Source organism: Mustela nivalis (genome assembly GCF_964662115.1).
Source record: "Mustela nivalis genome assembly, chromosome: 7".
Lineage (NCBI taxonomy): Eukaryota > Metazoa > Chordata > Mammalia > Carnivora > Mustelidae > Mustela > Mustela nivalis.
Genome location: NC_139026.1, coordinates 67,594,119 through 67,615,210, shown reverse-complemented (window position 1 = coordinate 67,615,210; position 21,092 = coordinate 67,594,119). Strand labels below are relative to the sequence as shown.

Below are 21,092 nucleotides of genomic sequence, written 5' to 3'. Positions count from 1 at the left end.
CAGGTGCCCTTTAAAGAGACAGAATTATGATTATGCACTCTATCTGCTAACAGTTTTATACCATGAGTCTTGGGTAAGTGATTGTGTGTGAATGTTTAATAATTTTGTCAGGATAATTTAGATGGTGTTAACATTTCAAAACAGTCTGTGACAGTTAGTCAGTTGAGGATTTAATGAACCACTAAACTACAGATGAAATGTTATAAATAATTTCTACTGACATTGAAATTGAGGACCTTGAAATAGATTATGCAGTCCATCTCAGTTCCATCTTACAGAAATCAGATGACCAAATACTAAATGCCTTTAAAATTCAGAGTTTCTGTCTTCGTTTAGAAGATCTGAATTTTTTTTTCTTTTGTTTGACTTTGGCTGAAAGTTATCAAAGTTATAGAAGGGAGTTCATCTGTATAACTCAAGAATTTAGAATGCATCCTGCTGTTCAAATAAACTTCATAACAAAGCCCCAAAACTTTATAGAAAGGTATTTTAAATATTTATTAAAATTTTTAGTTAATACATAGCCTTTTGTGTGAACATTTCACTAGTTTACATTAGGGACAATTAAGGGCAATTATTTATTTAATTTTAGTATTAAAAATAGTCTTGTGTCTGAGTTTTTTGAGATTTAATACAAGCATACACATTTATTTATAAGGAAGTTTTTGCTTGAGCATCAACTTACTAATTTAAAGTTGGTATCTAATAGTTTGGGTAACTCAAAGTTTTAAATATTATTTTTAAAAATTAAAATAATTTAAAATATGCATAAATTAATTTTTTTGCAGCTTGCCTAACAGACATGGGACTCAGTAGTATTTTCTATTAGGAACATATGAAGGAATGGAAATAGGAGAGTGTCACTCTCTTTAGATGTTTGAAGGACTTCATATTAAAGAAAGGTTAGATTTGTTTTTCATGACTTTTAGGTATTACAACAAGGTAAAAGCAATAGAGAAACAGACTTTGTCACTGAGTACAAACTTTCTAAGAGAGTCCTCTAAAGATGGAGTGTGCTACTTTTAATTGGTAGAGAACATTCCATCCTTTGGCTACTTAATGGAGATATGGTGGTGAAAGGATCACTCTCTGTGGATAGATAGTTGGATTAGATGCCCTTGGGAATCTCCTGCCATCCCTGAGTTGTTGTAATTGAGTAAACACATGCAACCATTCTCCAGACTGCTCACAGCATTCTCTTCATAATAACAGTAAAACTGTAGCACAAGAGCTTAAGTGGAAAAGAAAAGAAAAGGAAATTTTGTTGCCAGGTTACTAAAGAACAAAAAGTAGCTGGTAGCTTTTCTCTTCTGAGGTATTCTAATTATCATACTTTATCCAGATTTTCTAGTTCCTGGCTTCAGGAGCAACATCATAATAGCAGTTAATCTCTCTTTCCTGTCAGTTGATTTTATAAATGCCTTTGGCTTAATGTAATTAAGTTCTCTTTTGAACCAGCAACATGGTTGAATTAGCTATAGCTCTATGGCTGATCCTGAAAGAGTTAATACCAAACAATAAAAACTGACCAGTTTTGAGTCTCTTTTGCCAGCAGCCTGTAAATTGAATTTGCCCCAAAGGAAATGACAGGCATAAATAAATTCAGTGAAAGTTGACTTACTGGATTCTTTCTGTGGTTCCATGACATAGAATCCAAACAAGTTTGTATTCTGGATTCACACAAGTAGCCTTTGATCTTTAATGCTAATTACTTTGATGCCAGAATAAGTGGCCACATACATCTGTCCTAAACAGATATAATTAAATAATTTCTGTATTAAACTTGGCTCTTAATCCTTTCTAAATAAGTACCATCAATGAAGAAGCTTTAAGAGAATGCAGATGAGCCGTGAAATTTTGCAGAGCTGGTGGAACAGAATTTTTATTGAATTGAAGTTCTTTTTTCCTTCACTTTCCTTCCTTTCTGGAATTCAGACTTGAAATTGATGTTACCAAACTGGTATTTAATCAAATATTTAGAGAACCCCCTTTTAATCCATTTCTTTTTAACTAGTTTCGGAGTATTTAATACCTAAAAGTAAGCTGCTCTTAATTTTCTGGCTTTTTAACCTTTTTGTGGAGGTTACCTCTAAGTGTTGAGGGGAAAGTAGTTGATTTTATGTAGCACACAGTTCGGAAACTTCTATGAAAACGTGTTCATCTAGACTTGAGGATAAAGAAATTTACTACTGTATGCTATTCAAACAGTTTAACTTTGGAAGTATCAAAGTAAATGTTGAAAAGCATAGATTTCACATACCGTAGACTTCAAGCAGTGAGTTAAAGAATGGTTATGGCAGTGCTAGGAGGTGATGAGACATGCTTTAGACCATTTATCCTTCCACAGTTCAAAGAAGGAAAGAGAGTTGTAGAAATTTGTTTCAGTCTTTCAGTATGACATGTTGTTAGCATAGGAGTGAATTAACTTTTATCCTTTGGAACCTGATTGACCTGGATTTGAATTCCATTACTTCTTATGTAGCTTTGGCCAGCTATTTGGCCTCCTAGGTTCACTTTTCTTCTAAGTGTTTTCGGGTAGAATTTGCATGAAATGTCTGGCAGGTAGCAGGCTCTCAGTAAATGGTGGCTATTAACATTATTGTTAATACTAAAAGGAAGAAAGATTTGTCTTTGGATTTCAAATTAATTTATTCCCATTTACCTTGACAGAGACTTTATATAGGTAATCAGATCTGTACCCTGTTGTATTTGAATTTTTAGAACAGGTATCCTTCTCAGCATTCTGACATGCTGATAATAACAAAACTTCCTAGATTTTAACTTCGTGCCATGATATTCTTTAAAGCTTGCACAAGCTTTAAGTTAAGAAATGATCAGATGAGACATTGTAAAATGATTTGCACAAAAGGTAGACACTGGGGGAAGAAAAAAACACTTACTTTATAGAGATCTGAAATCAAATTCCAAGGATTCTTGAATAATTTGATATTTAATTACTAATAGTTCCTTTTTTAAATTTGAATTTTCAACTGTCTTATGTGGATTCCATGATAGTCTTATTGCTAGTCAAAACTACATCTAGCTTTATACTAAATTGGTTCTGGAAAGCCACATAACAAACTTCTGAGTCAGGTAATTTCAGACTCAGAGTTCATTTTTTTTTTTTTTAAGATTTTATTTATTTATTTGACAGGACCCTGGGATCATGACCTGAGCCGAAGGCAGAGGCTTTAACCCACTGAGCCATCCAGGTGCCGATTTCCATAGCCTTTTGAAGTAGAAGTCTTCAAAAGTAAGGTGACAAAGTATCAAACTCCCTTTTTAGTAAAAACGTAGCATACTTGTTAGATCTTAGCAATGATTAGCTTACTGTTCTAGCTTAATGATCTATTCATAAAATTGTTAATAATCAGCAATCATAATTGTGCCCAGTTTATAAAAAATATCTTTGCAACAGTTTGAGATACTTAATTTTCATGGATGTATGATTTATGTGTAGATTAGGTTTGCTTTTCATTTGATTATGTTTTCTCAAATATTTACAAAGTATTCTTAATTCCCTATTGTTTTGGAAGTTTTCCACAAACATTTGCTTCTATGAGTTTATTTCCTGATGCTAATTTATATTTGACTATGTTAGTATCCTCTGTATTATAGAAAAATAATGGCTGCTGTAACAGGGTACATCTTTTCAATGTGAAATGTATTTATGCATAAACTTCTGAGTAATCTAATTATGCATAAACTAATATTACAGTGTTTATTAAAGAAAAAAATAACTAAATACATTAATTGGATTCCCATGATGAGTCTGAGCATTTGTAGTAGAGCAGTAACAATAAAGAGTGCTTACTTGCTACCTTTTCCTTGATTCCAGGCAAATAGCACATCTGGCCTTTATTTAATTTATTTTTATTTTTATTATTGTTATTGTTATTTTTAGAGAGGGAGCAGAGAGGAGAGAAAGAATCTTTTTTTTTTCTTTTTCTTTTTTATAAACATATAATGTATTTTTATCCCCAGGGGTACAGGTCTGTGAATCGCCAGGTTTACACACTTCACAGAACTCACCATAGCACATACCCTCCCCAATGTCCATAACCCCACCCCCCTTTCGGAAACCCCCTCCCCCCGCAACCTTCAGTTTGTTTTGTGAGATTAAGAGTCACTTATGGTTTGCCTCCCTCCCAATCCCATCTTGTTTCATTCATTCTAGGAAAGAAAGAATCTTAAGCAGGCTCCAAATCTAGCACCCAGCCAGATGTGGGGCTTGGTAGCACAGTCCTGAGATCATGACCTGAGCCAAAATCAAGAGTTCGACACTTAACTGACTGAGCCACCTAGGCTCCCCTTGGCTTTCGTTTTAAAAGAAATTTTTAGTCTTGCTCCAGGAGTCACCTGTGTCTCTTTCTTTTTTACCTTTGCTTTCCAAATGATCACCCTGGATAAAAATAAAAAGGAAACCAAAAAGGGGATGAGGAGTGAGAGAGGAGCTCCATTTTTTTTTTTTTTTAAGATTTTATTTATTTATTTGACATAGAGATAGTGAGAGATGAGCATGATGAGCAGGGGAGAGAGGGAGAAGCAGTTTCCCGCTGAGCAGGGAGCCGCATGCCGGTCTCCATACGAGGATCCTGGGATCATGACTTGAGCCGAAGGCAGACGCTTATCTGATTGAGCTGCCCAGGTGCTCTGAGGAGCTCCATTTTTAAAAAGTGCTTTAAAATGGTGTCTTTTTTCTGAACACAATAGTGTTTAGTGTGTCCATCCATTTTAAATTAGTACTGACTTTGAAGATCAGGAATCAGATTTATCTGTTACAACCTCTTCATGATATAAATTGAGAAATCAAGATTTAGAGAGATACATAGTTTTTCTCAAGTTTACAGAGTTTGTTGGCTGAGGGACTCGAGACTTGAACTGCAGCTTCAAAGTTCATATTCTTCCCATGGTATCATATTTAGTGTTATTCAACTTTGACTTCCATTAAAACAGACTATTAAATAAGAGATGAAATCAAATCTGCACTTTAGCTGCTAGCTTACTATGTTCTCAAACTGAACAATTGACAGTTGAAAATTTATTTCCAGGGCACCTGGGTGGCTCAGTTGGTTAAGCTTCTGGCTTCAGCTCAGGTCATGATCCCAGTGTCCTGGGATGGAAAGCCCTCTATTAGGCGCCCTGCTCAGGGGCGAGCCTACTTTTCCCTCTCCCTTGGCCTCTCCCCCTGCTTGTGCTCTTTCTCTCAAATAAATAAAATCTTTTTAAAAAAAGAAAAAAGAAAGAAAATTTATCCCCCTAACCTGTTTTCAGGTAGGGGTTGCATTAGACTCACCTGGGAAGCTTTTTTTAAATGACGGATCCATGAACTCTACATAATTAACATCTCTAGTGGTGAAACTCAGGAAGGTTTCATTTTAAAGTCTCCACAGAGGAGTCTGATATAAGTTCTGATTGTGAATAATTTCCCCAATCTTTGAGTCTTCTTAATAAAGAAACTACACAGAAGGCTGGTATATCTCTTTTAAGATGGTTTTTGTATATGTGTCTAGTATCAGTTAGTTGAGTGACCGCCTTCAGCTCAGGTCATGATCCTGGAGTCCCAGGATTGAGTCCCGCATTGGGCTCCCAGCTCCACAGGGAGTCCGCTTCTTCCTCTGACCATCTACCCTCTCATGCTCCCTCTTACTTGCTCTCTCTCTCAAATAAATAAATAAGATCATTAAAAAAAAAAAAGAAGAAGGGCAAAAAATTTTGTCCATGATACAGACTTTTTTGACTTGATGTGTTAGGCAATAGGCAGCTGTTCTGTATTCTTGGATGATGGCACAATTAAGGTGACACTTCTCTTTGCTGTCAGGGAAAACATCATATTACATCCTTTAAAAATATTTTCTCTTCCTGTTGCCTACTGCTACCACTCTGAGTCTTCATCATCTTTTAACTATAATAGCCTTATTGATTTTCCCATCCCGTCTATCTGCTGGATTTCTGTTAAAGTAATTGTTTCTAAAAAGCAAATCTATTGTGTCATATTGCTTTATAAAGTCCTTCAGTGAGTGGTTCCCTATTACCCAGGATAAAATCTAACCTACATAGCCTGTCTGTTCACAACAGTTTGCCACCTCATTACCAGTTCTCAGGAAATATAAGCTATGTATTCTGTATCTCAGCCGTAATGAACATAATGTGTTCTTTTATAACTTTACATATGCTGTTCTTTCTGCTTATGATTTTTTTTTCAAATTGATCAGCCTTGCCGATTCATATGAATCTTTTAATACACTTCAGATGTAGCCCGTCCTAGAAGTTATCAGTGTATCCTTTCCTCCTCCTCCTGTTAGCATTCTTCTTATTGCTTCTATGGTAATTGTCTGACTGACCCTGTTAGACTGTGAGATTACTGAGGAGAAGGACGTATCTTTCATTTATTGTTGCATTCCCAACCCCGAGTACAATGTCTGACAAAATAGCATTCAGTAAATTTTTAAAAAACCAATCTGAATTAAATCGAGTTCCTTGACATACTCAGTTAAACATTTGGCCATGGTAACTGAAAGAATTGGCAGTAGTCTTTCTTTTTGTAAAAAATCCACTATGGATATTTACCTCTTCTTATTTTTTATGATTTTCAAATAACTTGAATTTTCTTCTAATGCTTAAACTGTTTTTTCCTCATGTAGCACAATGCCTTACTTATAATCATGAGAAGTGGAATATTACTGTGATTCATGTTCTAGGCAAAGGGAGCTGTAATTAAGATGGTAAAAGGTGACAACTTTGTGTGTTCAGTGGAACAGCTATTTCTTTGCCTTCTGTTACATCAGAATACACTGACCAATGCATGGAATGCAGTGTTTTTCTTTGTATTGAATTTATGCTTACAAGAGGACAAAAAGGTGATAGATGCAATTAAATTATTCTTTTGTTCTTTATATTCTTTTTTACAGTGTATCTGTGTTCCTTGGAATATGTTGTTCTGCCACTAAAAAGCAGTATGATTTGGCAAATTATTTAATGGGTCTGGGCTTCAGTTTTTGGTCTATAAAGCAGATAGTAATAGTACTACCTCATAGGGTTGTTGTGGAAGTTAAGTGAATTATTGTATGTATGGTGCTGACATACGTAGTAAGTATTCTAAAGTAAGTATTCTAATAGCTATATTCATCCCATGCTGCTTTCCTCACCTTGGCCTCCATTCAGTTCCGTGATTATACTGAGGTCTTTGCTATCTCCAGGTCTTTCTGGATGCTCTTTTCTCTGCTGGGGTTGCAGTCTTCCATTTGATTGGCTCCTACTCAACTCCAGGTTTCCTACTAGACTGGCAATTGCAGGACAGCACAGTGTGTGCCTGGCAGGGTAGTTGTGCAATAAAGATTTATTGAGCAAATGAATAATTGAGGCTTTGTAGAAAGGAGAACAGATCGTGTAGAATGAAAGGTTGCTTCCTCTAGGGTTGTAGTCAGAGCAGGTTCTCTCGTTGTAGGCAGGGAAGAAAAAAGAGAGCCCAGATATGTGTATATGTATTATATACACACTCATACAAATTAAATGCTAAAATTATAAATGTTTAGTGGTTGAAGTATTAAAATAGGAGTCTATAGGTTAATCAAACTCTGCCTAAATGGTGATCAATTTAAGCTTAGTGATATTTTTAATTGCCACCCAGTAATTTGAAGATGATATTATTTATACTTTAATATATTGCAGCTACACTTCAAAAGAAGAAACTCTTGGGGCGCCTGGGTGGCTCAGTTGGTTAAGCATCTCCCTTCAGCTCAGGTCATGATCCCGGAGTCCTGGGATCAAGCCCTGCATTGGGTTCCCTGCTCAGCCAGGAGTCTGCTTCTCTCCCTGCCCCTTACCCCACTCATGCTCTCTATCTCTTTTGCTCTTTCTCTTGCTGTCTTTCAAATAAATAAACAAAATCTTTGGGGTTGCGGTGGAGAGACTGGTTGAGGAGTACGTGAGAGTTTATATAGTGCTATCTCTTTTGTATGTGTTTGAAATTTTCTGTAATAGACTCCTTTAAATCACAAAAACAAAATGTATTTAGCCTCATAGAAAATGATTAACTTAGAGGTGCCTGGGTGGTTCAGTCAATGGAGTGTTGGACTCTTGATTTTTGGCTCAGGTCATGATTTCAGGGTCATAGGATCAAGCCCCCAGTTGGGCTCCGTGCACAGCACTAAGTTGGCTTGTCCCTCTTCCTCTGCTCCTCCCCCTGCTAGCATGTGCCCTTTCTCTCTAAAAAAAGAAAGAAAGAATTAGGAAAAAAAGAAAAGAAAAGAATTAGCTTATAAATTGGATTTTGGGGGCACCTGGGTGGCTCAGTGGGTTAAAACCTCTGCCTTCGGCTTAGGTCATGATCTCAGGGTCCTGGGATCAAGCCCTGCAACAGGCTCCTTGCTCAGCGGGGACCTGCTTCTCTCTGCCTGCCTCTGCCGACCTGTGATCTCTGTCTGTCAAATAAATAAATAAAATCTTTTTTAAAAAATTGGATTTTGTTCCACTACATTATTATTGTATTTGAATAATGAGGATTTTTTTTCTGTTTTTTATTTCATCAGCAGATGCCTAATACGAACAAGCATAGGTACCCTTTTTCTAAAATGCTTGGATATGAAAACATTCATTTTTAGCCAGGGTACCTAGAGACATCCTGCTTCTCCCCGTACTGCCTAGCACATGGTGGGTTCTCAGGAAATGTTTTGTGAAAGAGTATGCAGGAGCAGTCACAGACCGAAAGGGAGTTTTGTCTGTTGAGCTCTTTCATTGCAATTTATTTGTTGAAGAAACCTTGGGCTCTTGTTTGCTGTGGGCTTTCCCATCATTTGAATTCTGCTGATTGTATCACCATACTATAATTTTTTAAGTTGATAGTTGTATCTAGAGCTTCATCAGATTCTATTTTGACTTTTTAAAAACTACTGTGTAATTAGTATTGTGCTCTTCCATCAGGAAGTCTATGGTATCAGATTATTTTTGTGAAATTTAACACTATTCTTTAAGTTTGAAGTTATAGAAAAATTATGTTTTAGATGGTGAAAATTATAGGCTTTTAAATAAACTTATTTGGGGCGCCTGGGTGGCTCAGTGGGTTAAAGCCTCTGCCTTCGGCTCAGGTCATGATCCCAGAGTCCTGGGATCGAGCCCCGCATTGGGCTCTCTGCTCAGCGGGGAGCCTGCTTCCTCCTCTCTCTCTGTCTGCCTCTCTGCCTGCTTGTGATCTGTCAAATAAATAAATAAAATCTTTTAAAAAATAATAAATAAATAAATAAACTTATTTAAGAAAATTGATCCAGACTAAATTTCCCAAAATTTGTTATTGCAAACTTAAAAAATAAGTTTTGATTTTTATTTGTACAAGACATTGTCTTATTCCATTTAGGTTGCTATAACACAGTACCACAGACTGGTCTGTTTATAAACAAAAGAAATTTGTTTCTTGTTTTTTTGAAGTTTGAGATATCTAAGATCAAATCATTGGCAGGTTGGGTGTCTAGTGAGGGCTCACTTCCTGTTTCATAAACAGCTATCGTTTTGCTGTCTCCTCACATGGCAGAAGGGGCAAGGGTTTTCTCTGGAAGCTCTTTCACAAGGGTGTTAATCTCATTCATGAGGGCTCCACCTCATGACCTATGCATCTCCCTGTGGCCCGCCAACGCTCGCCCGCGAGGAAGGAAGACCACCGACACAGGATTCTTCTCTATCACGCTTTATTGAAGTGCACTTGGTTGAGGTTTGTAGGGTGATGGAAGCAGGAAGCGCCTGGGTAGAGCCAGGGCTGCACATATATACAGGCTAGCTGGGGCGTGTCTCATTCTGGGGTACGTGGCTCACTATGGTAGGTCAGCCTTGTTGCTGGGCAGAATAAGCTTAAGGCCACGCGTCCAACCACTTGTTTACGAGGCTCTCCGGCGCCATCTTGTAATGGCGGCAACGGGTTGCCACATCTCCCCCTTTTTCTTTTATTTTGCAGTCATGGCTAAAATCAGAGGAGTGTCCCCTAGTAAACATGTCCTCCTTTGCCTAGGGACGGGAGAGAAACGGAGGTACCCGTATGCAGACACTCATGACTTTCAGGGTGGCTCACCCTGTGCACTCCTAGGTGCAAACCACCCGCGGAAAATGCAAGGTTGTCTCTATTCGGGTGCAATGGGCTACTCAAAGCCCTCCGAGTGCAAGAGCACAACCTATGTTTCATTTAACATGCTGAGCCAAGCTTGGGGAGATGTTCCAGCCTCTATAGCGGCAAAGGCACGCGCTATGGCCACCTTCTCTCTTCTGCGAGCCCTCATTACCCTCAGAATTAAGAACAAAGCCACCAGTAGTCCTGCAAACATTAGCATGCCCATGACTCCTACTCCAGGAGTGGTAAAGCACAAGGTGCCTTGAAGGTTGAAATTTGTAGCGTTATAACGCTGTACCTTATTATTGATTTGTTTACAGGGTAAATCAAAAACACATTCTGGAACATACAGATGGGGTAATATTTTTGTCGCGTTTGTGACTGGCATGGGGATGGGCCATGTTCTTGAAACGGCCCAAAAGGTAGCTCCCTCAACTCTGGTCAGGCAGATCATCAGCACTATCAGCATCTCCAGGGTTGGAGTCCATGTCTGCTTCTTTGGTGTTGTCATCGGTTCTTTCATCCAACTTTCGCGTCAGTCGTGATGGCACCCACACCGGATCCGAGCGGTCCTGTGGAAAAACACAAACAGCTCCCCTGGATCTCCTAATCACGGGATCCGGTCCATACCATTTGTTATCCAGGATATCTTTCCACATTACACGTTCCTTTATGGCCTCAGCCTCTTCTGCGTGTCTATCTGCCGCACTTTTGCCATTGGCATCCAGAATTAAAAAATTGATAGTAAAGATTGCTAGGGATAGGCGATCTCGAGGGGTCATAACCGCCTCTATTCCCCCTTTTTGTTTTTGTATTAGTTCTTTAAGCGTGCGGTTAGCGCGCTCAAACCCAATCCCTTTCTATCATTTTTCAAGCTAGGACTGACTAGCTCTGATTCTCTCTGCAAGTATTTACCTAGGCCTTTGCCTGGCATATAGCCTTGTTTCATCATCAAATCTTTGCTCTGTTTGGAAAACGTTCCCTCATTAGTCAGAATTAGATTTAATTGACTCTGGACATCTCTTCCCCAGAGATTGATGGGAAGGTCCAGTACGAACGGCTGAAAAGTCCCTTTGTTCCCTTCCATCCTCCAATGTAGAGTTTTTGCACTAATCTCAGGTGTGTTTTGATAGCCTAGCCCCTGTAATGTTTGAGAGGCCTTTTGCAGCGGCCAATTCCTTGGCCAGAATCGTTGGCTCATGACGCTTCGGTCGGCCCCCGTATCTATTAGACCGGTGAAGGCCTTTCCTTCTATCTCCAAACTACACATGGGGCGACCTGTTAGCTCCAAAGATAAGTAGGCCATATCGACTCCAGAGGATAATGCCAAAAGGTGAGTGACACATAACCCTAATTGTACCCTGATAGTCTGGGTCAATGATCCCGGGGAGGACCAATAAGCCCCTCATGGTGCTGGATGATCGGCCTAAAACCAGCCCAGCCGAGCCTACAGGAAGAGGTCCTGACATGTCAGTAGGAACCGCTTGTATACCCATACGAGGGGTTAAAACCAGTCCGGCGGTGGCGCAGAGGTCCAGCCCCGCGGAGCCTGTCGTGGCTCGTCGGGTGCTCTCGGCGGCTGAAGGATCCCCTCCTGAAACGCCCCATATATTTTCGGGCCCTGAGGGCGTGGGCCCCTCTGCATGTTTTTTGACTCCGGGACATATGGGTTATTTATAGGTTGTCCATTAATGTCTTTTGTGGATCTACACTCATTGGCCCAATGTTTCCCCTTCTTGCATCTTGGGCATGTCCCTGGCTGCTTGGTATTTGGTCCCTTTGCCCTAAAGCCTTCCTTGTTAGGACAGTTTCTCTTTACGTGTCCCGGCTGTCCGCAAATGAAGCAGCCATCACGTCTCCCGTGCTTAGTAGCCGCTATCATAGCTCTGGCCAGTCCTTCATTGGTGAGTGGTCCTCCTATCTCTCTGCAGGCCTTTAGCCACGCATCTAAACCTTTTCCTTTCCATGGTGTGATTGCTCGCTGGCAATCCTTAGTGCATTGCTCATAAACAAGCTGTTGCACTAGAGGCATGGCCTCCTGAGCGTCTCCAAAAATTTTTCCAGCTACCTCTATCATTCTAGCCACAAAATCTGAAAAAGGCTCATTCGGTCCTTGGATTATCTTAGTCAGGTTTCCTGATACCTCTCCCCGTTTAGGTATCATCCTCCATGCTCTTTTAAATATTTCTACGATCTGCTGATAAACAGGCACCGGGAAGGCCGTCTGGTTATCAGCCCACTGTCCCTGCCCCAGTAGCATATCAGCAGTCCAGGGTGCTGTGTTTGGTGTACGAGCATTCACTCGCGCCTGATTATGCGCGGCTTCTGTAACCACTGCTCTATAGTCTAGATACTGTTCTGTGTTTAGGCACGCTCGAGCTATCTCCCACCAATCATTTGGTGTCAGGGCTGCGGTGGTGATCCTATCCAGTAAAATTAACGTATACTGTGCATTGGGCCCCCAAGTACGGGCGGCCTCTACTAAGTCCTTCAACTGTTTGTAGGGTATGGGCTCATGATATCTTTGCTGGTTTTGGTTTTCAAAGACAGGGAACGCAACAGCGTCTAGCGGGGTGAACTCGGCAAGGCATCTGAGCGTTTTTCGAGAGAGCCTATGGGCCCCTCCGTTCTGCTTGCCTGGATAAGGCGGAGGCGGAGCTCTTGCCGGAGGCGGCAGTCCGTATCGCTCCTCCTCATATCTAGCCGCCTCTTCCTCTAACTCCTCCTCCTCGTCCTCCGTTAGTGAGTCATCTCCCGAGTCCCTCTCTTGCTTTACACTGAGAGCGGCGAATTCCTCATAGAACTCATCTAAACTCGGGTAGATGGGTGCACTGGGAGCGGTTGCCTGATGTTTTTTGTGCTTACTTTTATCATCTGTTTCCTTTTGTTTTTCACTTCCTCTTTTATATCCCTTTTCTGACTTCTTCATTTGTTTTTTGTTTCCCCCTTCCTTTATACTACTTGGTTCCGAAAGGCTGTCCTGATGTTCCGCTAAAGCACGCCTGCCCTTTTTCAGATGCTCTACGTGTTTTCCGTCCCGTAAGCACGCATGTATAACTCTCCATAAGGGTAGGGTGCCTGATTTAAGCTGCTGATTGGCCTTGGCTGCATCCAGATCTCTTCCTAACTTTTCCCAGCAGGGAAGGTTTAAGTCCCCCGACACGGCAAACCACGGGGCACACTCATCTATGTCTTTAAGAACGGATTTGACTGTCCTCTCTGAGATCCTTAACCCCCTCTCTTTTAATAGTGCCTGTATGGGGCTCACGAAGTCTGGATATTTGCACTCACGTATCCAAAAGCAAAAAAGCAAGGCTACAACTGCAAGGACAATTATAGCTATAGCAGCTACCCAAGGCTCAAGTGTCCAAAATAACATACCGGGGAATACTTACCGGCGCCGACCACTTCGCATGTAGAGTTCTGAATCCTTTCTAGGCTCCCCGCGGTGTCCGCCGAACTATCCCGGGTCTCGGCACCAGCTGTGGCCCTCCAACGCTCGCCCGCGAGGAAGGAAGACCACCGACACAGGATTCTTCTCTATCACGCTTTATTGAAGTGCACTTGGTTGAGGTTTGTAGGGTGATGGAAGCAGGAAGCGCCTGGGTAGAGCCAGGGCTGCACATATATACAGGCTAGCTGGGGCGTGTCTCATTCTGGGGTACGTGGCTCACTATGGTAGGTCAGCCTTGTTGCTGGGCAGAATAAGCTTAAGGCCACGCGTCCAACCACTTGTTTACGAGGCTCTCCGGCGCCATCTTGTAATGGCGGCAACGGGTTGCCACATCTCCCAAAGACCCCGCCTCCAATGCCACCATTTGGGAGTTCCATTCCTACAAGAATTTAGGGTGGGCATTGGGGGGGCGGAGACCCAAGCATTCAGTCTATAAGAAATATGTTAAGATTTGTTGGAACTTGTTAAGTAGAATCATTGGGAATCTTGGAGTTATATCATAAAATATAAAAAGATTTCAGAATCTCATAGTTATAATCCCATAGTACAGATCTGATATATATAGCAATGTAGTTTTGTGTTGGTCTGTTTTGGCATTCATTAATTCTGACTTCTGCTCTATCTAGACTGTTATTAATCCCATCCAGCTCTTCCTTAGGCATAGCCTTCAAGGCTTTTGATTGTGAACTTGGTTAATCAACTTCTATATCTGCTGTAGAGTCATTTGTACTTTTCAGAAGTTTTGAGCTTAGCTTGGTGTAACCTCTAACCTTGAAACAGAATCTGGTAGATGTTTTAAAAGGGTGATTGGGGTAGGGGGTGCCTGGGTGGCTCAGAGGGTTAAGCCTCTGCCTTCAGCTCAGGTCATGATCTCAGGGTCCTGTGATCAAGTCCCACATCAGGCTGTCTGCTTGGTAGGGAGTCTGTTTCCCCTTCTCTCTCTCTGCCTGCCTCTCTGCCTACTTGTGATCTCTGTCAAATAAATAAATTAAAAAAAAAAAAAAGGGTGATTGGTTGTGCATTTAAAACACACTTCTTCCTTCTAGTGCGACTTTGTCTCCTAAACATTCTGAGATTATGGGGGATTTTACTTTGCTTTTTAGAGGTGTGATTATGATTTCCCAGCTTCTCCATAAGTAACCCCAGAACTAAAACCAGTCATGTTTGGGATTCTTCAGTTCCAGTCTGTTTTATAGAGCCCTGTGTAACAGCTCAAATTTCACGTATTCCTCTATACCCAAGAAGAATCCTGCATTTGCCAAGTGCCAGTCTTGTACAGAATTGGAAAATGCCCTCAGGAAAGAAAATGTTTAAGGATTTTCAAAAGGATCCTTCTCACATCCTTGCAGCCTGGAATTCACATTCGTCTAGTCATCACTGATTCTGTAACTCTGATATCTTTTTTTTTTTTAAGATTTTAAAATTTATTTTAGAGAAAGAGTGAGAGTGGGGGAGGGGCAGAAAGAGAGGGATTCCCAAGTAGACTCCCTGCTGAGGAGCAAGCCCTACTGGGGGCTCCATCCCAGGACCCTAAGATCATCACCTGAGTTGAAATCAAGAGTTGGGTGTTTAACTGACTGAGTCACCCAGGTGCCCCAAGGATTTTATATTTATACCTCTTAGAAATGAAAAATATTCTAACGTGACAAGTAGTATGGACAGTATTACTGCCTTTATATCATTGACAAAGATTAAGATGTTTTAGAATAGCTTCCTAATATATCATTTATAGAACAGCATCTCTTTTAGTTAGTTCTGTTCTCTCTTCACTGACAAGCTCTATTTGGTTGTTACTCATCTGTGAAAGCTTATACATTAATGAGTAGTAAAGATTTCCCTCAAAAAGTAAATAAATTGATAATAATTAGCTTTTACTTTTCCTGCTTGAAAAACAGAGACATTCTAAAGATGCTGTAAAGATATTTTCTTCCATTTAACTCAGGACTTCAAAAAAGTAAATTTCTTTTTCTTGACAAGAATGCTATTTTGTGTGCGTGTGTGTGTGTCTGTGTTTTCTAATCTACATCTGATTAGACATAAAATGCCTATATCCGAAGGAGACTGCAGGAAAACTGGAGATAACTTAGTAAGAATAGGCAATTAATTGGGAAAATTTAATCAGTGATAGCATTTATCAAGAAGACATGAAGTTACAAGAATCACGAAAAACATTACCTTTATATCAGGGATAAGAAATAAAGACCTCTTGTTTCTTTAACTATTTTATCTAAACATTATAAAAATAATGATACAATTTTGTGAGTGGGAATAATTGCAGAACATTCGAACAATTTGGTTTGTGTTTATATTTACACTGAAAGTTTCTATTTATTGTTTGATGGGGGTAGTGATGCCCTTGACATAGAAACACATTTTGTAGGTAGGCTAACAAGGATTTGAATCCCACTCTCTTTCATTCATCTTCATAAGCTATGTTTTATTCGTAGCAAGCATTTATTTAGTGTTTACTCTTGGCCGGTTGCTCTAAGTGCATGGATATTCCTTACCTATTTTATTTTATTTTTATTCCCTACCTCTTTTAATTCACAGAACAGCCCTTGGAATCACTTCTTCTGTAACACAAGTCTGTCACAGTAGTAAGTGATGAAGCTAGGATGTAAACGGAGTTCGTAAAACACCAAAGCCCATATTAAATATTGTGTCATACCACCTCCCTGTGCGATCCTGAGCAACCACACACACACACACCCTAACTCTGTAACCCCCAAAGCTTTGGAAATTGCTAGTTTTTTCATAACTTATTTGGTGGCAAAATGAGACTTGAATGGATGAAAACATTTACAGCCTTTGTTTATCCCATTTAGTGTGACTGCATACATGTTGCTGCAAAAATGGTGATGTATTTGATTTAGGGTGTCCTGTGGTTGATCTTCCCTGGAAATGTTAACAAAATATATGGTGTATGCACTGTATTAATTTTCTAAAATGTAAAAAATTCTGAAATCAGAAACATTCCCAGGTGGCTATGGCCCCTATTTAACTTCCATATTACTTTATTTTCTTTCTGTAGAGATGTTAACATCAAACCCAGTAGGTTTTAATAAGAATTATATGAAATAATTAATGTATGTAAGCATTTAAGGTCCGTGGCATATAAGTATTTAATTTATTGGTATTGTTACTATCATTATCTTGGAATTTATATTCAACTGTGCAGAGTTTGGATCCTAAAGTTATTAGAATTGTTGAAAACATGAGTTTTGTTTAGCTTGCAGCTGAAGCCCAACACTGCTTTGTGTCTGTGTAGGATTAGTAGGAAACTATGCCTTCTACACATTGTAGTCACTTTGACTTCCACTGGCTATTTAACACAGTATGATTTTCTCCTGTAAGTGTTTGTTATCCCTTAGTGCAGTATTTCCTAACCTTTTTTGTGTCGCTGCACACAGAGAAAAGTCTTTCCTGAGATCAGTGAAGGAAGAGGGTGCTTGTGCACCGCTGCTCCAGGGTCTCCTGGCCACCTGAGGGCCGAGAGAATCAATAGCATGGCACACTGTAACACTTTGACAAAGCAGCCTAGAATTGTGTACACCAAACATAAGCGGAAGATAAATGAAATGATGAAGATTACAGTGAATTTACTTTTGTTACCTCTTTAAGTATCTATTTCAGAATAGGTGAAAAAATCCACATAAAACTAGGTGAAAGTTATAATTTTTTAAATTGTTCATCTCTTAATTGTCTTCTAGCAGTCAAGAATGAAGTAGGTTAGAACTTTTTTTAAAAAGTAAGAGGTAGATTGACTGTTTTACATAGTGCTTTATATAATGTATTTGTTGGAATCTTAAGGATACTCATTTGTAAGTTAGAATTATGAAGAAACTATGACGCTGTTTCATCATTTAAAGCACTTCTAAGAGTAGATAGGACCAAAGATACATTTAATTTAGGGCATTTGTTTTTTTTAAGGGTCTGACATTTATTTTTTCCCCAAATATTACAGTAAAACGTAGGTAGGGTAGGATGATTTTTGTCAGTTTTCTTTTTAATGTAAAATTCAGAGTTTGGCTGTTGGAAGTTATTTGCAACAGGCTTGTATGCACAGGATACAAGAAGTTGTTTCACATTATTCACCCACCCCGCCCCTTTGCCAAGTCTATGGGGTGAGTCACAGCCAGATTAAAAAAGGAGTGTAGAGTTAATTCTCAACCAGATAATATGTTTCTAGAATGTTAGTTGAGATGTTTTCCTCAGCTATAAATTCAGGATAGGGAGGTGGGGCAAACAGTATATAGGGAGTTGTGAGTATAGCCCCTTTGGCTAAGGAATTTGAGGGTCAGGGAGACACTCCACATCCTATTGGTTTATCTTGAAGGAAAGGTTATTTAGTTTGAAGGATATAAACAGGATTTCTTTTTCTTAAGGTTCTTTGTGGAGGAGACTCTTTCCTTGCCTTCAGTTAACCCAAATGGGGTTAGCTGAGTCCATGGCATATCCAGGGGCCTATTTGCAGTTGGTGGGGCTCCTCTTTACCTTTTGAGGGATGCATTTCCTGTGCTTTTTCTCTTTTCCTTTTTTGTTTCTTAAGATTTTTTAAAATTTTTATTTATTTGATAGACAGAGATCACAAGTAGGCAGAGAGGCAAACAGAGAGAGAGAGAGGAGGAAGCAGGCTCCCTGCTGAGCAGAGAGCCTAATGCCCCAGGACCCTAGGATCATGACCTGAGCGGAAGGCAGAGGCTTTAACCCACTGAGCCACCCAGGCGCCCCTCTTGTGCTTTTTCTTTTTTCATGGACTCGAATAGTGAGGTTGGGGACAGGAGGGAGGCAGAAGTGGAAACCGACTCCTTGGTACTCACTTAATTCTGAACAGACTTGGAGCTCTGTCTGCTCAAGTTGGGGTCTTTTTCAAGAGGAGTTTTCAGAGATAAAATAATTTTGACAGCCTTACAAATCTTTCTTTTAATACTTCAGAAATGTTCTAATTTGCGGGGTTTACCACCTTCAAAAGCTTTAAGAATATTGGATGATTCTATAATAGTATATAGCTCAGAATATGTTATTTTGGAAATAAATATTGTTAATATGTTATATTATGTTAGAATATGTTAGTTTGAAAAGAATGTGGCTGGCATTCAGCACTTCATTGAACCAGGGCTTATTATTTATCAGCTGCGTTCCTTGATTTTTCACAGAATGTTACATCTTCGTCTAAATCACGAATCTCAATTATATTACTATAAAACCTAACAGTGTTCCCTAAGATAGCATAGTAGTAACTTTTGTAAGAAAAAACATGTTAGTGGGGAGCCTGGGTGGTTCAGTTGTTAAGCATCTGCCTTCAGCTCAGGTCATGATCCCAGAGTCCTGGGATTGAGCCCTGTATCGGGCTCCCTGCTCCAAGGGAAGCCTGCTTTTCCCTCACCCGCTCCCCCCTGCTTCCCCTCTCTCACTGTGTCTCTCTCTATCAAATAAATAAATAAAATCTTTAAAAAAAAAAAAAAAAAGAAAGAAAATAGAAAACAAGTAGTGACAAAAATTGTTTCCCTTAGAGGAATAGAAAATAAAGATAATAACAAAATAAAATTCCAGAATATATGAAGTCATTAGGACTAAAAATCATGTATTACACATGTATTTTATATTTTTTATTTTATTGTAATGATTGGTATTCCTTGTCATCCCCACAGGCATGTTACAAAGATAAATACAGTCTTTTCTCAACTCTTTATTATTAACCTCAGAAATGTGCAAGTGTTGATGTGTTAAGAGTTTAGGGATTAGAAAGCTGCAAAAAATGAGTTTTCTGTCTCTTTTGGGAAATAGTGTTGCTTTGTGAGTGGAATTTGCAAGCCAGATAAATTCTGTAGAGTTAGTGAGTGGTAATGTAGTAGTCACTTTACAGAGTGTGGGGTCCTGAAACAGTTGGCGCAGGTGGATAGCAGTGCTGTAAGGGAGGGAAATCAAAGTTCACATACAAAGTATCCATAGGGACTCCACATTTTGCAGATTCTCTTTCCCTAAAACAAAAACAAAACTTTGTTTTTGGATCATATTTCTCAGATTTCAGAACTCATTTTTTTCCTTTCAGAAAACTGAAGAATGGGAGAAAGATAAGACTGAAGCAGACATGGAAGAGTATGTATGGAACAATAGCTCCTCTGAAAAAAATATTCTGGAAACACTTCTCCAAATCAAAGCTGCTGAGAAAAATCTGGATGTAAATAAAGAAGAGCTCCTTGCTACGAAAGAAGTTGAAGAGTACAAAAAGTCTGTTGTTAGTCTTAAGAATGAAGGGGACAATGAAAATACCCTTTCTCAGTACAAAGAATCAGTGAAGAAACTATTAAATCTAATGTGATTTATTTAGAAAAATCTCCTTGATTTAATTTTTATTTTATGATTTTTAAAAATCTCCTTGATTTAAAATCTCTATGATATAATTTTATAATTATCTCACTTTATATAAATTTGAAAATGCTAAAAAAAAAACCGTTTTTACACATTTCAGATTTTTTTTATTAGTTTCAGAGGCTTAGTGATTATTATTAGTTTAGTGATTCATCAGTTGCATATAACATACCCAGTGCTCATTCCATCGGTTTCCCTTTTTAATACCCATCCCCCAGTTACCTCATCACCCCACCCACCTCCCCTTCAGCAACCCTCAGTGTGTTTCCTAGAGTTCAATGTCTCTTACAGTTTGCCTTCCTGTCAATTTTCATCTTATTTTATTTTTCCTTATCTTCTCCTGTGTTCATCTCTTTTATTTCTTAAATTCCACATATGAATGAAATCATATGGTATTTGTCTTTCTCTGACTTACTTATTTTGCTTAGCATAATACTCTAATTCTATCCACATTGTTGAAAACGATAAGATTTAATTCTTTCTGAATAAAAATACTACTGTGTATATATACCTCATCTTTATCCATTCATCTGTCAGTGGACATCTGGACGCTTTCCATATTTTGGCTGTGGTGGACGTTGCTACTCTAAACATTGGGGTGAGATGCCCCTTTGGATCACTGCATTTGTATCTTTGGGGTAAATACCCAGTAATGCAGTTGCTGGTTCATAGGGTAGCTCTCTTTTCAACTTTCTGAGGAACCTCCAAACTGTTTTCCAGAGCGGCTCACCAGTTTGCATTCCTACTAACAGTGTAAGAGGGTTCCCCTTTCTCCACATCTTCACCAACATCTGTTGTTCCTGACTTGTTAATTTTAGCCATTTTGACTGGTGTGAGATGGTATCTCATTATGGTTTTGATTTGTATTTCCCTCATGCTGTGTCTGCAAGCCATTTGTATGTTTTCTTTGGGGTAAAGTCTGTTGGCGTCTTCTGCCCATTTCTTGACTGGATTTTTTGATTTTTGGGTGTTGACTTTAATAAGTTTCTTTATAGATTTTGGATACTGGCCCTTTTTTTTTTTTTTAAATTTTATTTACTTGACAGACAGAGATCACAAGTAGGCAGAGAGAAAGGGGAAAGCAGGCTCCCCGCTGAGCAGAGAGCCCGATGCGGGGCTCGATCCCAGGACCCTGAGATCATGACCTGAGCCGAAGGCAGAGGCTTTAACCCA

At 39.3% G+C, this 21,092-nt stretch overlaps 1 protein-coding gene across 3 annotated transcripts in view; it reads left to right on the top strand.

Annotated features, from left to right (window-relative positions):
* The window catches only part of LOC309868522 (small ribosomal subunit protein mS35-like), a 44,134-nt gene extending 24,251 nt beyond the window's left edge, over positions 1-19,883 (top strand). For 2 of the 3 annotated variants that reach the window (XM_082738447.1, XM_082738448.1), the window contains exons 7-8: positions 4-73; positions 19,600-19,883. In XM_082738447.1, the coding sequence (XP_082594573.1) occupies positions 4-73; positions 19,600-19,869 (340 nt within the window). In that variant the 3' untranslated portion in view covers positions 19,870-19,883. The remainder of the gene's footprint in view (positions 1-3; positions 74-19,599) is intronic. The other variant, XM_082738449.1, reaches the window with a different exon arrangement.
* Positions 19,884-21,092: the final 1,209 nt, after the last annotated feature.